At 41.5% G+C, this 20,276-nt stretch overlaps 1 protein-coding gene across 1 annotated transcript in view; it reads left to right on the forward strand.

The window, feature by feature from the left end:
- Window positions 1–20,276, forward strand: part of NEGR1 (neuronal growth regulator 1) — a 665,802-nt gene that overhangs the window by 509,465 nt on the left and 136,061 nt on the right. Inside the window, exons 5-6 of the mRNA XM_056844652.1 lie at window positions 6,179–6,299; window positions 14,221–14,372. Of these exons, the coding sequence (XP_056700630.1) occupies window positions 6,179–6,299; window positions 14,221–14,372 (273 nt within the window). The remainder of the gene's footprint in view (window positions 1–6,178; window positions 6,300–14,220; window positions 14,373–20,276) is intronic.

Consider the following 20,276-nt stretch of genomic DNA (forward strand, 5'->3'; position numbering starts at 1 on the left):
AATACCTGGCTTTGGAAAAAAAAAACCTTCATCAAATGAAACAAACAACGATAATCACAAGGCATAGAAATCCTCAGGTATAATTTCTCCAGAATTATTCCCAAACCTTCCATGTCAGTAGAACCAGCTGGAGCTCCAGATTGCTGACCTAGTACATTACCAATAATCTTGCCTCAAATTTAGCTGCACTCCTAAATATATTTATACACTGGTATGTGAGACTTTGATGACTGCCATTAAAGTAAATAGTCACTATCAGCTTTTCCGAGCCTGCGTTGCAAAACTTCAGTCATTTCTACATTTTCAAAATGGATCTGCTATTTATGAATTCCATGAACTTTTGTCTTCAAAAAACTAGATAATCCAATAGGCCTCTGACCACCTGAAAGAGTTCTGCAGGTCTGCACTGTGCAGATGCAATGGTGGTGGGAAAATGTTGCTTCTTTGCCACCATCACTCCTAAAGAGTGGGCTTTCAGATGAGCTCTAGCCCATGCATGCCTTGTCTGAATCACCCTGAGTCTTTCTCCGCTGTTGCTCTAGCCATCTCCCCAGTCATTTCATCATCCACAGACCCTCAGTAAACCGTAGGGTTGCCAGATCCCTCTTCACCACAGGTGGGATGTTTTGGGGGCGGAGCCTGAGGAGGATGGGGTTTGGGAAGGGGAGGGACTTCAATGTCATAGACTCTAAATGCCAAAGCAGCCATTTTCGCCAGGTGAACTGATCTCTATTGGCTGGGGATCAGTTGTAATAGTGACTGAGATGCTGCCCAGGCTCTTTGACCTGAGAGAGGGTCCTTAATTGCAGTCATGTCAATTTCCAGGGTCATTTCCCCATTCCAGACATCAATCAGGGCATCAACAGGAGCACTGACCATATCAGCAGGAATATCGCCCAGTATCCCCAATGCCATCTGAAAACCTATTGGATCCATCAGGCTATGGGGGTGGATAAACGTGATCCCCCAGCCCTGCGGAGTCTTGGTACCTCTGTAAATCCAAACCCCAGCAATAGTGATCAATCCCCCCATCTCTTCCTGCCCAGAACAAAACACCAGATCAAGAGTGTGATGTGCATAGTGTATGGGGCCTGTTATTACCTGACACAGGTCCATGGTTGTCGTGGAGACAAGGTAGCCTCAGCATGGATGTTGAAGTTCCCCAGTCTAGGAGCCCTCAATACCACGTCCAAGCTTAGGCAGGGAGACAGTTCGGCAGTGGGTTGGGCAGTACACCAACAGAATCCCAATCCTGTCTCAGGATCCTAAATACATACTCTCAAACCCAGCAGAGTCCCTGACAGGGCATCAAGCCAAGGGGATAGAGTCATAGTAGACTACATAGTAGACTACAGCAACACCATCTTTCCACCCACCAGGCCTATGCTAATGCATCACTGAGTACCCTGGGGTGCATAGTTGGGAAAGGTTAACACCTCCCCCCTCCCCAACCAGCTCTCAGTGATTCATGCCAGGTCAGCCCTTTCATCCAGAATTAAATCGTGGATGGCTGCCACTTTACCTATACTGACCCAGCATTTAAAAGCAAGGTATTAAAGCCCAGCCGGATGTTGTTGTGGTCAACCAGCATCACCCTGGTCACTACTGGTACCTCAAACTCTGTGAAAGCAAAAAGAGAATGATCGTGGAATGTAGACATTTCATGTTTTCTTTATTTTTCTTTTAATAAAAACTTCATTATAGACATAAAATTCACAAAATTGGGGGAAAAGAAGAAGAAACAAAAAAATCAATCAAAATAACATATCATTACAGATAAAAGTAATAATAGTAAAAGAGAACTAACTCAGCTACTCATATTAAAGTCAGCAGAAACATTACTCGTCTTCCTCTCTGTGTTCCAGATTTTTAAAAGTTTTTTTTTTTCCATACTGGGATTGGGATCCAGACATCATCTAGATCTTCCATGTCTTTATCATTTTTATACTAAGTCAGCTTAATTAATACATAAGTTTGCTTAATTTTATCTATCCAGTTATTTAGATCTGGGAGTTTGTTTCCTTTCCAATATCTTGCAAAGTTAATTCTAGCTGATATTATCATATGAAGGAATATGTCTCGAAGATCTTTTTGTATATTTGGTATATCATTAAGTAAAATTGTTTCAGGATTTTTCAGAATATTTATTTCTAGACTATTAGATATCATTTGGATCATTTTTTCCCCAGTATGCATTAGCTCTTCTACAACCCCACCACATATGTAAGAAATCGACTTTGTCAAGGTTGCAGTAGACATTTCATGTTTTCATGGGGAGGTTTTTTTTCCAACAGATGGCATCCTGTTGTGTTGGAAGTTTAGAGTGAACATAATTTGACTTTACAACTTCAATAATTAACACCTGAAATCAATCAGCGTGTGCAATAAGTCAGTGAGTTTCTCTTTAAGAACTCTTACTAGAAACACAGAACTTGCTGCTGTCTGTGCTATCTATATCTATGCTGCTTAAGTCCACAAGAAGAAACGTTGTGATAGAAAGGTAGAGAATTCCACTACATTTGAATTGTCCCCACTTCTTTGGGGTTCGTGAAATGTAGGTATTAAGCATGAACCTGCAAGGACTTGCCAGAAGCATCTCATTTTCCCCTCCCCCACTATTTCCTCTCTTCGTTTCCTGAAAGCCCCCATAGACTCTCCCCTTTTCCTGTTTCCATCTCTCTTTCTTGGGTGCCAGCTCCAAGTTAGGAAATTCCTTGAGATTTGGGAGTGGAGCTTTGGGAGGCAAGGTTTGGGGATGGAAGCGACCTCAGCAGGAGTCCATTGTGCAAAGCAGCCATTTTCTCCAGGGGAACTGTCATCTTGAGAGCAGTTATAATTCCATGAGATCTCCAGCCCCCACCTGGAGGCTGCTAACCATAGTTTCCATGCAATAAATGGCTGCTTTGGAGGGTAAAGTCTGTGGCATTATACCCATCTAAGGTCCTTCTCCTCCCCAAACTCCACCCTCTCCAGGGTCCAGCCCCCAAATCTCTAGGAATTTGCTAACCTGGAACTGGCAACCCGATTTCCTTGCCACCCCAAAGCTAACCTATCTTTACCCCCCCCCTATGTTTTTTTTAAAAAAAGATTTCAGATTTTTCTGCAAGCCTGGGGCATTTTCTCTTGCCTATTCACAGCTCTAAGTATCCTCATATTTGGCCAACTTTGCTATTAGTATATAGATTTTGGATGTCCCAAAATGGGTACTCTGCATATCTTCCTGAATCAATTGATTATGTCATAGCTGAACATAGCAGTTATCCATCCATAGGCAATCCATTGTTGTACTGCTTTAAAAAAGGTAAAGGTAGTCCCCTGTGCAAGCTCCTGGTCACTACTGACCCATGGGTTGACATCACATCACATTTACTAGGCAGACTATGTTTATGGGGTGGTTTGCTATTGCCTTTCCCATAGGGTTGCCAACCTCCAGGTACTAGCTGGAGATCTCCTGCTATTACAACTGATCTCCAGCCAATAGAGATCAATTCACCTGGAGATCATGGCCGCTTTGGCAATTTGACTCTATGGCATTGAAGTCCCTCCTCTCCCCAAGCCCCACCCTTCTCAGGCTCTGCCCCAAAAACGTCCCGCCGGTGGTGAAGAGGGATCTGGCAACCCTACTTTCCCAGTCATCTACACTTTACCCCCAGCAAGCTGGGTACTGCTTTGGGGAGGATTTCATGACAGTTTTTACTCAGACACATATAAAGAGTTTGCAAATGTGCTGCTTTTGTCCCAATAGGCATATAAAATGTACAGTGAAACTGGCCAGGCTACTTTAAGCATCTCCTCTTTAATGCAGCTGTTCCTTCTTCAGGAAGTTGGTATCATAAAATATTATAGCCTCTCTTCATGGCAAGCAGAATGATGTGTGTGTTTCTGAAATAATGGGAGTGATGAGGAGTCAGAAGTTCACACATCCAATACAACATTAGATAAGTTTGAAAATGGGTTGGAAAATGAATGTATATTAATAAGCTGGGTCTTACTCATATAGTATTTTGCATTGGGCATACATTATATTTTAAACTAGACACATAGAAAAATCTGGGAAGGAGAATTATAATTGCTTGGCTATCCTGTTTTCTGTGTTGTTTGATGCTTCTTAATACTCTTAAGGAAAACGTTTTCTAGATACTTTCTCTTGGAATCAGGGGTAACTATCTAATCCAGGTCCTCTTTTCTAGCAAAAACTCAAAGGTTTAGTGGCTGTATCACTTTGATGTTTTAGGACATTGTCACTGACAGTCTTTTGGATGCTATCCTCTAAAGAAATTATGTTTTATTTATAATTTATTTACCCCAGAAAAAATTGGATTGAAATACTGGGGGTAACTTTCTACCCACTCATGTTTAGTATTGGGGTACAATGCTATCCCAGCTGAGTTTTCGTAATTTGTTCTGTTACTTATATAGATTTTTACATTATAACTTTATGAAAGAAACTCAGTTGTCATTAGTTACTGAACTCATATTTGGGATACAACACACACCATAAAATGTAATGTGTGTTTATGTTTTTAGGACATTGTATCTTGTGACATATACTGACTTGTATTGGGAAATACTATTAATTCTATGACATGCATTTGTGAACACCAGTCAAACCTCCCCAAAGCATCAAATATCTCTTTCCTGTGTCCTTGATGAGGTTAAAATGTTTAGGGCTACCTTTCTTCTTACTATAGCAGCAACAAAGAAACATAGTAAGTTGTAAAAGGAAAGGAAAGAAGAGATGTACCAGGAGCTGGAATTAAGCCTGGTCATAACTTCATGAAAAACCATGTCTTCATTGATTCATTAGCCTAGACCAGTGTGGAGGATGAAGCTCTGATCTAAAGCCAGTTGCAATATTCCTCTAGCAATGGACAGCTCACCCCTGAGAGACACATTGAATTTCACCTTGCTTGCAGAGGCACATGGGGAGGGTTTCTCATCTGCGTCACCTACAGCTCTGCTGGATATACCACACCTTGGCAAGGATAGTCAGCAGTTCTGCTCTAGCTAGGTGAGTGTCCTGCCAATCTCCATCTCAGCTACAGTGGCCCTCCCAGGTACTTTCCAATTCCATCCCTACTGGTGTCCGTCCCCTCCCCCCAATTCCACACACTGGAATTTCTTACAGGGTTGTGACAAATGAAATAATTAAGTGATTGATAGCTCAAATCTACCAAATAACAGAACTCAAAGTCCTTACCTGGAAGAAAGAACACCCTAAGAAGGGGGGGGGACCAACAGTCAGTCAGGATTGACATATAAATTCTTCCTTGGCACTCATAAAGGTGATTAGCTAAAACTGTGTTTGTTCCTCTGTCCAAACGGATACCAGCCTGGCTTGACTGGTCGGTCCTATAGTTGGGTGGATCAACCCTTATTGAGGACCAGTTCCTACCTCTCACCAAAGGACTTGAAAAACCTCAGGCTATTATCTCCTGAGAGTACAGGCAAAATCACACCACAGTACTCACTATTGGCTAGTTCTTTTCTATTTCCCCAGCAGCAGCTCCCTTCCTTGAAGTCTTTACTGTGTAGGCACAGAGTCTCTTGCAATGCTTATGTTATGCAAGCTAATTTATGGGTACTACATTATTGGAAACAATTATTTGCATCCAGAAAAGTGTTCTGTAAGTGGCTTGTTACTTTGATAGCAAAGTAGAGTCTGGAACTAATAAAGCAATTCACTTGTTCCCTTGTGGAAACTGATCCCATTTCTTGTGTCCTCATTCCAAATTTTGTCTATAAAATATATCATTTTTCAGTGTTGCCTGGGCGTCAAGAAATCAGCCTTACATGACAAACCAATCATATATAAACAAAGGCATACACACTCATGCACATACATACTATACATATAAATAGCATACTTGGTACTTATAAACACAATTTAAAAGCCAAACGTGTACACAGTGCAAACAAACCTACAAAACCGACAATGAAAACTGAAGAATGAAAACACTGACAAAAATATAAATAAATATTAAAACTGAGCAAAATAGAAGACATTTGCTCACCCATAGAAAATAATACTGTATTACTTTACAGGGTTTCTTTTTAAGTTTAAAAGAAGTTGATCTATATGAATGGCTCTGAAGACCAAGAAGTATTATATGAATAACTGAGTTTAATTGTTTTCATAAAAATGTATTCACTAACCACTGTTTATGTGTCTTTATAGTTGCCCCAACCATTCAGGAAATAAAAGCCAGTGGTGTGACGCTTGGAGGGATTGGATTCATCAGATGCGAAAGTGCGGGTGTTCCTTCTCCAGCCTTTGAATGGTACAAAGGAGAAAGAAAGTAAGTTTGTAGACCATTTCTTTCTGAAATTCAGATGCTCTTCTCTGGAGTCTGCATAGTATTTTTTTTTTAATAAACTTGGGAGTGCTGTTATTTTGGGAACCAGCCAGTCATACCTGTGTTGCTTTTATCTTCCAATTATATAACCCTACAAATATCATTTCTAGAAGAGCAACCTTAATATACACCGAGAACTGCCAAAACCAGTTTTCTATTGTAATGCACGTATCTGGTTCGGAAAGTCATGGCATCTGGGTATTTCCAGCTAATTTGGATAGAATAAATAAAGACTGTGAAGCAAGCTTGCACAATTAAAAGTTCTACAGAAATAAAAATTATGATCTGCACAGAATTGATTTAAACATGAATATTCTCTTTTTTTTTCTTTCAAATTAGGCATCATGTGAGATGCACGCTAAAAGCCTTGACTAAAAAATATTGAGTTGGATCTCTGCTGTTCTGCTCAACGAAATGGGAACTCAAGGTTTCCACCAGAACCTATTCACCAGAGGAAGTCTCCACACCTAGTTGAGCAGAGTGGTAGGATCCAACCCTCTTCATTCCATTAAAACATATGAAACAAACAAGATGTACATTTTAAATCAAAGAGCCTAATGAAAGATTCAAATCATGATAATGTTCTAATCTATATATTTAATTCCCAAGTGGGGCTCCCTGCCTATGGATACTTAAATCTATAGATTGGGGCACACTTCCTCCAAAAGGTTTTTCTGCAGACTCGGGGGAACCCCCTGGGTCTGCAGAAAAGAATCTGATTTTTTTTTTAGTGGAGGGGTTTAATTCCTCCCATTGGCAGCTGCCTCTGTGTCGGCAGAGCCCAGGCACCGCTGGCAAGAAAGCAGAGCTGGGGGTGGGGAGAGACCACACCCACCTGGAGAGGCTCTGGGCAAGCCAGCGAATGAACAGGGCTGAGGGAGGGGGAGGGGCCTGGAGCCACAATGGGAGAGGGAGATGGGACTCCTGTGAGGGGCAGATGGGATTCCCCCCATGAGTTTCACAGGCCTCCACTTGTCTATATTCTAACAGCAATGTCAGCCAAATCTGAGAATACTTAGATTGGAGCTGTGAACTGGCAAGACAGATCTTTCTACAAACTTGAACAACACCCCAGGTTTGCAGGAAAATCTGAAATCTAAAAAAAAATACATTGGGAGGGTTAAAAAACCCAAAATGATAAAAGGAGTGCCTGTAGCTTTAACACGCTGATTTTCTCAGTGGTTGTTACTAGGCAATAACAGCATTCTATGGCTTGGTTTCTGTAAATAAAAGATAGGTGGAGGGGACAGGGTCCTTTCCAGAGCTGTTTTAGCCTTTGAGAGAAAATTCATTGGAACCAGGCCTGACAGCAACCACTGGGTGACTAGACACCACCCAACTTGCATAACTCAACAAAGCCTGGCTGCTTGCTACTCTTCAACAGCAGCCACACTATGAAAGCCAGGGTGGGGTACTCCAGAATAAGGTCTGGGAGACCTAGGTTCAAATTCCCATCTGCTGTGGAAGCTCAATGGCCAGTCAAGTTCTTTCAGCCTAACCTGCCTCACAGAGTTGTTGTTGGGAGAAAAAAGGAGAGGAGAATAATGTAAGCTACTTTGGTCCACACTGTGCTGAAAAGTGGGGTATAAATGAAGTAAATAAATAATAAATAAAGTTGAAGATGGGAAGCAGATAAAAGGTAGGTTGATGAATGGCTGAGAAGGTGAGAATGAGGCAGGGAAAGAAAAGAGATGAGGGTTGCCAGGAGGGTGAAAAGAGGAAATAGTGTGTGGAGGGGGATACAGGGGAAAGTGAAGTGCCCCCCAGAAGTCCTTGAGGGTTCCCTATCATTCAAGAAGGCATGGCCCAGTGGCCAGCAACACACTACTGAGCCATAGTTTTCCTAGGCAGATGCTGCTTGTGGGGAGAGGGAAACCTGAAGACCATGGGGCAGATTGATCTAGGTTGGCTGTTGGGTGGGAAGGGGAGAAGAAAGCAGGAAAAGGAAAGAGTCTGTGGGGGCTTTCAGAAAAGGGAAAGAGGAAATAGTGGGGGAGGGGGAAATCAGATGCGCCCCACAAGTCCTTGTGGATTCCCACATGTAGATTACCATATCGTTAAAGTATTAAAATATGAGACTAAAGATAGATATTCCTTTGGGCAGAAACTGATGCATGATGTTCTCCACTCTTGCCTATTATCTCTGGAGTAAGGGTTTAATCCTCAGTTCCTGTAATGCTGCAGAACAGAGACAAAACAAAACTCAGCATGTTTTCTCTGAAATGTCAATAATCCCTTAAATGTGACTTTGAAAAACCTTTCTTTTGGAAAGGTAAGGGGCATTTCTTTTTTATTCACAGTGTTTTCTTATATTGTAGTTTATATGCATTCTATATAGGAAGCACTTTTTTAAAAATTAGAGGTGAGCCGAAGCAAGTATAATTAAGTGCTTCTGGGACTTTCCTGAGTTTTATCTTGGGATGAGAAACTATACTTTATTGAGCAGGATGATCATTATTTCAGATACACAACAGAGAACAGATGTTCAAATTCATTGTAGGTACACAGTGGTCTGAGGAGCGGCAAAGAGTCATTATACACAATGTGCAGTGTGAGAATATGTCCTCTGGCTATAGGAAGAGAAGCTGAATTTTTGAATTCTCTTTCTTGTGATAAAAAGCAGTCCCTTGGTGTTGAAAACTAGCACTTTGAGGGAGAAACATTTACAACTTCCTTATGCATCATTTATTTATTTATTTACGTTATTTGTAGTCTGCCTTTCTCATTGGAACTCAAGGTGGATTATACAAAATAGGTCAATATAATCCACAGGATGGGACATCCAATACACAATGCACTAGGATTTGACTTGCAGAAATCTGGAACAAACCAGAGACCAAAAATAACGGGGAAGCAAGCATAAGTATTAACATGACACATTAAATTTTGCAAAAATTACATAGCAGGAACCTTCTTACCGCAAGAGATAATACAAACTATACAGGGTACAGTGTATAGCCCCTAACCCTTTATGTGTAAATTGGCACTAAAGTATGAGCTGTCTTACTGTGACAATTCTGGTTAAATAATGCCTGAATGTTTCTGATCATGTTAATTAGCGTTTAGAAGTAGGTTCAACTAACAAGTGTGAAAAAATATGCAACAAATCCAAATAAAATAAAATCATCATTCTTTGTTGTGTTTGTCTCATTATTCATAAATTCACGGCTTGCGATGGAGAACTCCTGAATTCAAAGGTTAAAATTCACTCTTTGTGAATTTATCCTGTCACATGTGTGTGTATTCTAAGATGGTTTGTGTGCCACACTGAAAACTGATTTACTTTTCTTACCAATGGGGATCCAAAGTGGCACATTATTGTCCTCTCCTCCATTTTATCCTCACAAAAACCTTGTGAGGTACATTAGGTGGAGAGCATGTGGCTGGCCCAAGGTCAACCAGCAAACTTCCATGGCAGAGTGAGAATTCAAACTTGGCTGTACCAGATCCTAGTCCAACACTCTAACCTGGCTCTAACAACACCCACAGTGGCTCTGGAAAATAAAGTGCATGTAGGAGGAGGCAAATCTACTCGAACATGAGTCCCATTTTATTCATTGCTGCTTTCTCCCAGGAAAGTGTCCTTTAGCCTTAATGAATTAAATAATATTGATATCATGAAAATGATGTCACTGAAACTAAAGTAGCTGAAGTGAATCGCATAGTAGATTAAATTAGGTTGATGTGGTTGGAAAACTTGTCCAGAATTAAAATTCTTAAAGGTGCAAATGTTCATTTGCCAGATTCATAAATAGCCCATTTCTTTTTGGCTTTTGAAAAGGGCCATTCATTTCCTTCTGGTGTGCAGCCTACTGATTTGGGAACCTATGTTTATACGAAAATCTATTTTATATGCAGAACGGTGTAGTGATTAAATAAAAAATAGGAGCATTAATGTAATGTAAAATATTAAATCATCAATATGCAGCTATACCATTAATAATGATAGATGTGACTTTTGAGGCTGAATGGTGGGGAAAAATTGCATCTCTCTCCTGGATTTATGATGTGCTGCCTCCATATATCAAAATTAAATGGTAACTTGTTTATATAAGCAAGAGTTCTGCTTTCAGGATGAAATATAAGCAATTCTCTGAGTAATCAAGCATAGCTAAGTAGTTTCACATTTAACTAGGCTTCTCCTATATCTGAATGTGGTTACATGTGTCCTGCTAATAAATGGTTCCAAAAAGAAGTGTTTGGATTGGCCAAGGCAGGTATCAATTGCTGTTTCATCTGTTCCTAGGGTTCTTTATGCTAGGGAATCTTGAATGGTGTCATATCAGTCCTCCAACAATCATGAAATTCACATCTGAAGTATACTTAAGTTTAAGTTAAGAAGGATGGCACCACTGCTGAAATCTAGAGCAAACCAACTAGAGAAGGGCAAGGAGTGGTATATATTAAATATCCACAAGGGAAGAAGTCTAAACAAGGGGGGAAAGGGGAAGGAGATCTCTTGGATCAATCCAAGTTGTAAGGGAGAAGATGTCATGTGAAGGAGTAGATTAATCTTTCCTAGAAGTTTCTCCATCCCCCACAGGCAAGGTCACTTCACACTTACTAGTTTCTTTGGGCACTTGAACTGAACTTTGTATATGTTACATAAAAATGAGTTAATTTGGCTGTCTCATTTCATTTTTCTTCTTTTGCCAGTTACCCCTTCTGCTGCAGATCTACAACTTATGCTGTTCTGGGCAAGGGGTCTCCTGTCCTCCAGGAGTAGCATTTGGGGCATTTTGGACTGCAGCAAGAAGGGGGAGGCAAGAAAGTCCTGCTTCACTGATAGAAATCCCTTCTATCATCAATGATTTATCATGGGATCCAAGGCCCAGGTTTCAGTGTACTAAATTTTCTAATATTGGCTGATTCAGCACAGAAGGTCCCCTCCAGACATTTCAGAAACTCTATTTGTACACTTCTTTTAAACCTGAAAAAAATGTCTTTCCCAGGGTGGCATTGTTGGGATGACCGCTTTCATGTGTCGAGAAGGGAAGGTACACCTTGTGTTGGCATGAAAGGAAACAGCCCCTTCACCCTGTTCTGACAAAACTGAGATGAGGGAGGGAACACAGCAATATCATAACGATGTTATGAGGACCCTGTAGGGTTTTCAAGGCAAAAGACATTCAGAGGTGGTTTGCTATTGGCTGCCTCTGTGTCTCCCTTGGGGTCTCCCATCCGAATACTAACCAGGTCTGACCCACCCTGCTTAGCTTCTGAGATCTTACAAGATCGGGTTAGCCTGGGCTACCTAGGTCAGGGCTACATATACAAACCCATGTCAGTTACTACACAGAACAATACAAGTAGTAAGTGGTTTTCTTTGCTGTCTAGATTAGCATTTGAAAAGTCCCTGAAGTGCTCGCTCTCCCCTTCCCCCAAGCAGTAGACCAATTTGTCTTTTCAATGGAGACACCTTGCATTACCAAAGGATTTAAGAATTGTGTTATTCTGGAGCAGCACTATGCAAATGAACAGTGGGGTTTTAAAAATGTGTTATATTGTGCTGGGAGGGAAGGTGGCATGGTATAGCCCAATCTTAGAAGCTAAGGAGGGTCGGTACTTGGAAGAGGGGCAACCAAGGCAGACTCTGCAGAAGAAGGCAACGGCAAACCATCTCTGTTTCTCACTTTCCTTGAAAGCCCTTGCTGGGGTCACCATGACCTGGCTGTGACTTGGCGGCACTACACACACACACACACACAATCTCCCACTACTCTTGAGCAGAACTACCCATGCACCTAATTTGTTTAAAGTGAGCAGAGAATCATGAGGGCAGCATAACAATGGCAGGAGGGGAGCAAAGCAATCCACGTCTGGTGTGACACAGAAACCATGGCTAACAAGAGTGGAAAAATTTGATTAAATGTCCCATGTAAAATCTGTGTTACAAGTATGAATTGAGCAACAATAGCACCAGTAGCATGATGACCATGGGGAGGGGGGGAACCTCATGTGGAATCTGCCATAGTTTGGGTCCTAGAAAGAAGAATTCCTACTATCACAATTCTAGGAAACTGCTGGCTTGATTAACATTTATATTTTGATGAGATACAAGCCGTCTGGAAGAAATGAAGGAGAAATGAGTGCAGGCACTAAGGCAGAAAGTACTGCTTTATTCCTCCTAGATCTTTTGCCCTGTGATAAGAGGAAATTACTTTTTCATGTTTCTTTGTCATGTTTAAGGATAGAAGTGTAATTGAGTTTGCATATACTCCTTAAGTCCAGGAAGTGAGAAAAAGTGAGAATTCTATGGAAAACATGTGTTGCTGACATCTTGTTCAAAAATATTATAATCCGTCAGGTTTAGCATGCAATTGTATACACGCTCATCTAGCAACAAGCCATGCTGAATATAATGGGACTTAATTCTGAGTAAACAAGTATAAGATAGGGCTGTTCATCACATATCATACTGTTTTAAACATACGTTGGATTTCTACATAGATAGAAATGTGCCCAACTGCTTTCTTTCCTTTAACTTTGATTTATCATTAACTGTTCATTTGATGGGCAAATCTGAAGATGAAACCAAAGACAGTGGATTAGTTGCATCTCTTCGGAGTCTTTGTTGTAAATGGAAATGTTATTTTGTATGTACAGAGGAAGAATTTTGAATAGGTACTCATTGGTGAACTCAGAGAAATGCTGATGGAAAGAACCAAAAGCCATTAGAGAAAAGTAAAAGATTTGCAAGAGCAACAGAAGCAAGAAAACTTAATACTGGCATCCGTACTGGTTCAGGGGTAGGATCAGCATGAAATGGTGCACAAAAGCCTGCTAATTTTGGGAGCTGAACATGCTGCATATGCAAAAGTGGCATTTGGGTTGACATATGTATTACTGACCTTTGTAAAAAGGACTGCAGTAGAACCCAAGAACTTGATAGAATGGCTTTATGGTGGAAGAGAAGCCATTTAATCTGACCCAATACATCAGGCTATAGAGCACTGGACCAAAATTGGATTTAAATCCCATCTGTGCCAGGGAATCATGCATATGGTACTTGGTGAGATCATAGTCTCTGGTGCTTGATTTTCTGGTGATGATGGTGATGATGATGAATGGAACCAGTTTCTAATTAATAACATGTGTGGTAATTAATAAGGGTGTGGTTGTCCTTTCCGCCCTACATGAAGCTATAAGTTTCTTTGGGTCTAGACTCCTATGAAAGCAATCAAGAAGAATCTGCTGCTGCAGGCTAGTTCAGCATCTCCTGCTTATAGCTCCTTTGCTGTGCCAAGACTCTGCTTGCTGATTTGCTCTGCCTTTCCCTGAATCTTTCCTAGTTTATGTCTCTCTTGTCTGCATTTTGAACCTTTGGCTTTCTCCCTGATGTAGCTACATCACCCACATGTTGCTCCCTGACATTTGAGAGTGAAAGAAAGAAAGCCTTTAATCTAATTTTAGCCCTAGATTTGTCCAGCAAATTGGCCACAAACCAGCAGTCCATCAGCAGCACATTTCCAAAGACAATGGGATTGCTCAGGCCCCTTATCCTCCAGCACTTTCCCCCATCAATCCCCCCCCCACATTGGTATTCTGAATTCTAAAGCAGTTTGTGAATGTGTGATTTGGTACAGAGATCTGTGGAAGGGTAAATGACAGTATGTGATCGCAGATGTATGTGCAGAATTGCTTCCTTGTATTTAAAATTACAGCCATTGGGACATTATGGAGGTAACATATTATCCAAGTAAGACACTGCCAACACTACTTAACTATATTATTATCTCATTCTTTTTCCTTCCCACTTGGATAAAATCTCGTTCAGGTATTGCAAGGTGGTTAGACCCAGATGCAAACAGCTTGGCCTGTGGCATCTAATAGGCACTGTTTTCCTTTCTGTTTCCCCTTCTAGACTGATCAATGGACAACAAGGGATTACTATTAAAAGCTATAGTTCAAGATCACTTTTAAATGTCAACAATGTGACAGAGGAGCACTTTGGCAACTATACATGTGTCGCTGCCAATAAACTAGGCACAACCAATGCCAGCCTTCTTCTTAACCGTAAGTCAAGAGAAAGGGTGAAAAATATTCATATTTGGGTTGTTTTCCTTTATCCTGAAACACAGAAAACTGTAGCAGTGTGCCTGGTGCAGGCTGCTCAAAAGGAGTGTGACTCTTGCTGGATACAGTGTTGTAGACACTTTTGCCGTTTGTCTCATTCGACTGTAGCCTGTTTTGAAGTGACTGCCCCCATGTGGTTTAAGCCTTTTTCATGTTGGATTAAACAGCGCAATGTGAATGTGATTAAAAGAATGTTGTACCAGGACAAGACGGATCTGAGTCTCAGGGCTGGTTCACACATGGCCATGGAATATGGGTTGTGCTGAGGGTAGCCAGGATTTAAGCCACGACATCCTGTGGGGAATGGTTTCTCCCCTAGAAGTCCTTGTCTGGAGTCCACCATCCATGCCACCAATGAATAAAGCAAGGGAGGCAGGGCTTGACCCGTGACACTGTTTTCATCAATGTGCCCCGTATAGTGAAAGTACAGGCACACGGAGAAGTAAAGAACCTTTTTGTAGCCTTCAGTGGGCATCTGTTGCTGTAAACAGGTCTGGCATAAATATCCACTATTTTAATAAATAGCATTAATTCATGGTACACACTTACGAAAGATTAAAGTTAGCTGTGGGTTGTCCCCAGGTCTGAAATGTTATTTCATATGTTTCCCATTGCTGACATGTTCATCATGTGGATGGTACATGCAGCAAGGGGTGTGAGGATGACTCAGGCTTATTCCTCCCTAACCCTTTGTAGGACTTTGAATTTGAATGTTTGGAGATTGCCGATCAAATAGGCTGTCGCTGTTTTCATAGTGCAAAGATTCTGGATGAGCAACTGTGATATGCACAGCTCAGTAATAAGCACACTGTAGATAAGCAATGTGCGCAAGATTTTGTCTACAGGAACCAGTTATTTATTTCAGGGGGGTATGTGTGTCTGTGCTTTGGGAGCGTTAGCAGTTTGCGGCATCACCCTCTGTGCACAATTCCTTTTTTTAATAATTCAATTACCCAACAATAAGCAATTCACTGACATATTTTATCAAGTGTTACAATAAATGGAATCTGATGAAAAATATTGCTCACCATATTTTAAAAATTAGACTTTGATTTCTTAATTAAAATGTACATGAATAAATAAAGCGCTGGTGATGTATTTGGAAGATGCAACAAATAATTGAGCGGTTGGGATAGGGTAATTAGAAAAGCTGCCAAGACTAATAAAGGATACAGAGCCCCTGTTGGCCAGCTATCTTTTTCCCCCTGCAGAGCTACAATTGGCGTATAAAGACAAAGTGATTTTATCATGATTCTGTCACAAAGCCCTGCTATAGCCTTCGAGCAACAGAGTCCAGGAGTGGAAAGGATGACACACTTCAGCTTTGGCGAAATTCCCACTGTATCAGCATCCTTGCTAATGAGCTGCTTCACTCTGCATTCCCATAAAAGGATTCAGCCACCTATGGTGCTAAGGTAGTGCAGATAATGACACCTCAGGGCTGCTTCCAGTGTGAACCCATTCCTGTGACAAAAGTTCAAGTTCCAAGTTGCACACCCGGAAACCCAGCCTCCTGTGCACATGTGTGTCTGGCTTGACAGCTGGATACAGATGCCAGTCATTCTTGTGTCATGTTTTATCTCATAGCTGTACTTGAGTGAACTGTAAGTTGGACTGTATGGACTGTTGGTCTGATCCAACAGGGCTCTTTCGATATCCTTATGTTCATGGATGAAAATAACTGATGCAATGAGGAGTCAGGAGTTCTTGTTTACATTTTTTCACCTGTGTGTGTGTGTGTGTGTACATGTACCAATCTGCTGATGTATGATTCATCTCATACATTTGAAGAGGTGGTTTCTATTCTACAAAAGCTTTAGGCAACAATATATCTGCCTTCTTGTTTACATTAATGTGCCATGGGATAGTAGGGGAGTGATCATTATTTCATCTGTAATTGGCTGATGCCAATTAAGGGCTGACCTAACAATGAGGTTTTTTAAATTATATGTATTTGCTGGTATGCCAGTACAACAGTATACCATCGTATCAACATTAAACCCTCTTACTATATTGCAAGCATGGTTGTAGACTCCCCCCCCTTTGCAAAATAAAAACAGCCTGGTGCCATGACTTTTAGGGCGCTGCAAGGGGGGCAAGCGGGCAGGCGCTGATGACCCAGACTGATGAACAAGTTCCGATGGCAAGGGGGAGGCTTGGAGAATGGCTACTTCTTTGTTCTTGGCGGCGGGGGGAAGCCTTCTCTCATTTCCTCAGTGTGTGCCCCTTCTCTATGCCCCAGCCTCTGTGCAGCAGAGGTGTGTGTGTGTGTGTGTGTGTGTGTGTATGTGTGTGTATATAGGGGAGCAATAGCACAGCTCCCAACTGCAAGTGATTCTTGTAACTGTTGCTTCTTTCTCCCTATCCTCTCTGGGAGCCAAACACCAGTGGCTGCGGGCAAAGAGCAAGAAAGAACAAAAGCGAAAAAGACCCCCTCCCCCAAAAATGTTTCCAATCAATTGAGAGAACAGCTGCCTGAGGAAGGTCGGGGTTGAAACCAAAGACTTTTCTTGCAAGACAGTTGGGAAAAGGGGGGAACTATGAAGGACCCCCCCCCCGTCCCTGACCACTCCAGAGATGTATGGCGGTTACGGGCGACGATGGCTAGTTCGGATGCCTAGTTCCACCGAGAGGGAGGTGGGAGGAGGAGTGGGAGGGGAAAGTGGAATGGGAGAGCGTTGGAAGGAAGAGGCATCGACCCGAGTGCTGGAATGCAGCAGCAGGCACTTGCAATTGCTGTGCTTCTTTGTTTTTAATCGGGATAAAGCTGGGATTGGAAAACCAGGGGTAGTTTCGCAACGGAAGTGGGTTGGTGCCACAGGAGGGGGAGGATCATGCATTTAGACAATGGAGATTCGCAAGACAAAACAGCCATGCATTAATGGCCTGTGTTTCTGTACGGAACTGTGATCTTCATGTACCAGAGAAGACAACTCAACTGTTGTTCTCATATTCATTTATCCCTCAATAAAAGGAAAGTGGATTAAAAGCTCTTGACCAGTTCACTTCAATTTCCGGTTCAACATATAAACAAAACAAAGTTTTCAGTGACCCTAAACTGTGTTCTTAGGACAGGATATCTGATCATGCAAATAGATACAACTTATTCTTAAACAAAATGAATCATTGCCGATCTTAAAAAATCTAATTATATGTTTAGCACAGGGTCATTAGACAGGATGTCAAGGATGTGCAAAACTATGCTATAAAGAGAGTACGGGAACCAGTACAGAGATTCAAAACAAGAGTATCCTATGTTTTCCTTTGTACAAGAAGGAAGAAAACATTGAAAATGCTTGTGAGGAATCCTTTTTTTCAGAGGAGTTATACTACTGCAGAACAGCAGTGCCATTGAGTGTGGGAGGTTACAAATCTAGTCTGGGCACTCAACAATCGACTATTGTTGGCACTAAGCGGGTGATCGATGCCTAGATGAGAGCTCACTGAGAATCATGAGTAGCTGGAAGAATACAGGCTAAATGATAAAAGGAATTGATGAAGTCAGTTCAAGTAATATCTGTTTTAAGGCGAAAGGAGGATCTGGATGTTAGAAGAGATGTTGTGAATGCTTCCCCACCCCCCAATCTTTCTAGTTGATCCGTGCCTTGTGAGGCTAGTGATCATACTGCCTGGAGTACAGATGGGCTATATGTGGCAGACTGCAGCACAAACCATCAGCAGCAGGAATGAAAAACAATATATTACAGATCGTTTCATGACGCCAAGTGTAAAATAGGAAATTGCAATATTCTAATTATTTGTGTCTAAACCCTTCTCTCCAAAATATATCCATTTTGAGTCTCTTTGCTGTGTTTCCAGAATATGCTGGAAACGGTGTGAGCAAGATACCACTTTCACCATAGGGGTGCATATAATGGATAGTCCCATCCTGCCATCTAGGGGTCCGCACCAAGCATTTTGTGATTGTGTATTTTGCTGGCTTTTCTCGGAAAGGAAGAAAATGCAGTCATTACTATAAGTAAAAGCAAGCATTTTATGATTCATTAAACTCATTCTCCCAATGGAACAGGCAGTAGTAAGGTACCTCCTGAAGATAAAAGGCTCTGTTTGCAGAGCAACTAAAGAGGGAGACAATAGAAGGACTTAAGTGTCTTTTAAATATGCAAACTCTGCTTCTGAATTAGCACAATGTCAAGTTAAAACAAAACTCTTCCCTGAAAATGAGATTGCCTGAAATGGGGATGGGACCCTAAATTTCTTTTATACAATTGTTATTTGTTTCCAGCCACAAAACCAAGGAGACCAATATTTTATTGCTAAAACAAGCAGTAAATAGAGCTGCACGAACAATATTCAGATTGCTAAAATGGGAAATGGAATAGCTGCTTCATGAAAAATTCAGTATTCTGAAATCTCCAGCATCAAGAAAAGCTGTACAGGATTGCTTCCTAAAATCCTTTTGGGGGTGGGGAGAAGTTGGCAAAAAAAAAAAGTTGATATTTTCTTTTTCTTGTCTCTTTTGACGAACCAGAATTAACAAGGCAGGCCAACAATCAAGGGGATCTTTAAGAAGCCAATAACACTACCTTTCCTCTTTCCTGGCAATACTTTGATGGGGATTTTGGGGTTTCCCTGTTGCTGATGTGGTTGCAGATAAAGCAAAGCAGCAATGGGGGTCCCACATGGCAGGTTTCCCTGCAGTCTCATGGTAGGTTTCACTGCATATTTTATGAAGATATGCCTTTTTCCTTTTATCTTTTGAAGGGAAGGGGCTAAAAACTTACTTTAAAAAAATGAAAGCTGAGAATTCAGAGAACCTGCCACGCTTATTGTTACAACAGAATATCAGAATACTGATATTCAAGGGCTGATACTTAAAAAAAAGTCCCCTGGTGGCAGGGAGAGGAAAGGCTGCCCTGGAGAGAGGGTCATGGAAAATGGCTGCCACGTGGGCCAGAAAAATCCAAATTTTCCTATCTACCCACACAGTAGCCATCCAGGCTTTACTGCGATCTTTCTCAAAACATCAGAGCAAAGCAGGTTTGAGAAAGATCAGAGAATAGCCGGAGAAATCCCAAGAGGTACACTAACGTACCACAATGCTGTGGGGAAGCAGGAAGAAAACCAAATACTTCCGAAAAGCATTGAACGCAGAGTTGATAACCCTTGCAGAAATTGCTTTAGTGACTAAATGGAACTATAATCTTGAATGTTTCTGTCCCCAAACCACAGGAGCTAAGGTTATCAAAAATATGATTACTGCATTCTATGGCCAGAAAGTTCTAGTCCAATAAGAACCAGAGTTGCTGGGCAACTGGCAGGATATGGGGGGTGGTTACTTCCTGCGGGGGCATCTTCATTGTCACATGATGTTGTCACTTCCGAGCATGACCCTACCACTTGGATTTTGGGGTGAGTTCTAGATAATGCCCTGGTGCAATGCTGGCACTTCAGGGCCATGCCAGAAGTGAGTTCATCACATAGTGACAAAGATCACTGCTGCTCCTGTTTTGCTGGCCTGTTTCAGCTCGCTGACCCGATGAGTATTGGCGGGCATTGAACCAGGAGTTTTCCTGCCATTAGCAGGCACCTCGTAAGCCTAATAAGAACTCATGCCATGAATGATGGATGAAGCAACTAGTTGCATATTTACTGCATTTATGAAAATATTATTGTGAATTCCTGGTATTTCTAAGGTTCAGACTAGATGAGATATTACTAGGGTTGTCAACCTTCAAGTACTCTTCTATGAACAAAGCACCACTTTCCCCTTTCCACTGCAGCACCGCATCACAGATCATTCTCAAGGGTCCTCCTGCCTATGCTGGCCAATGGCCATAACAATAAATGTGAAAGAGGGTCCTCCAGCCTTCTGGACTATGG

This window comes from Euleptes europaea, chromosome 2, assembly GCF_029931775.1.
Source record: "Euleptes europaea isolate rEulEur1 chromosome 2, rEulEur1.hap1, whole genome shotgun sequence".
NCBI classification, from domain to species: Eukaryota; Metazoa; Chordata; class Lepidosauria; order Squamata; family Sphaerodactylidae; genus Euleptes; species Euleptes europaea.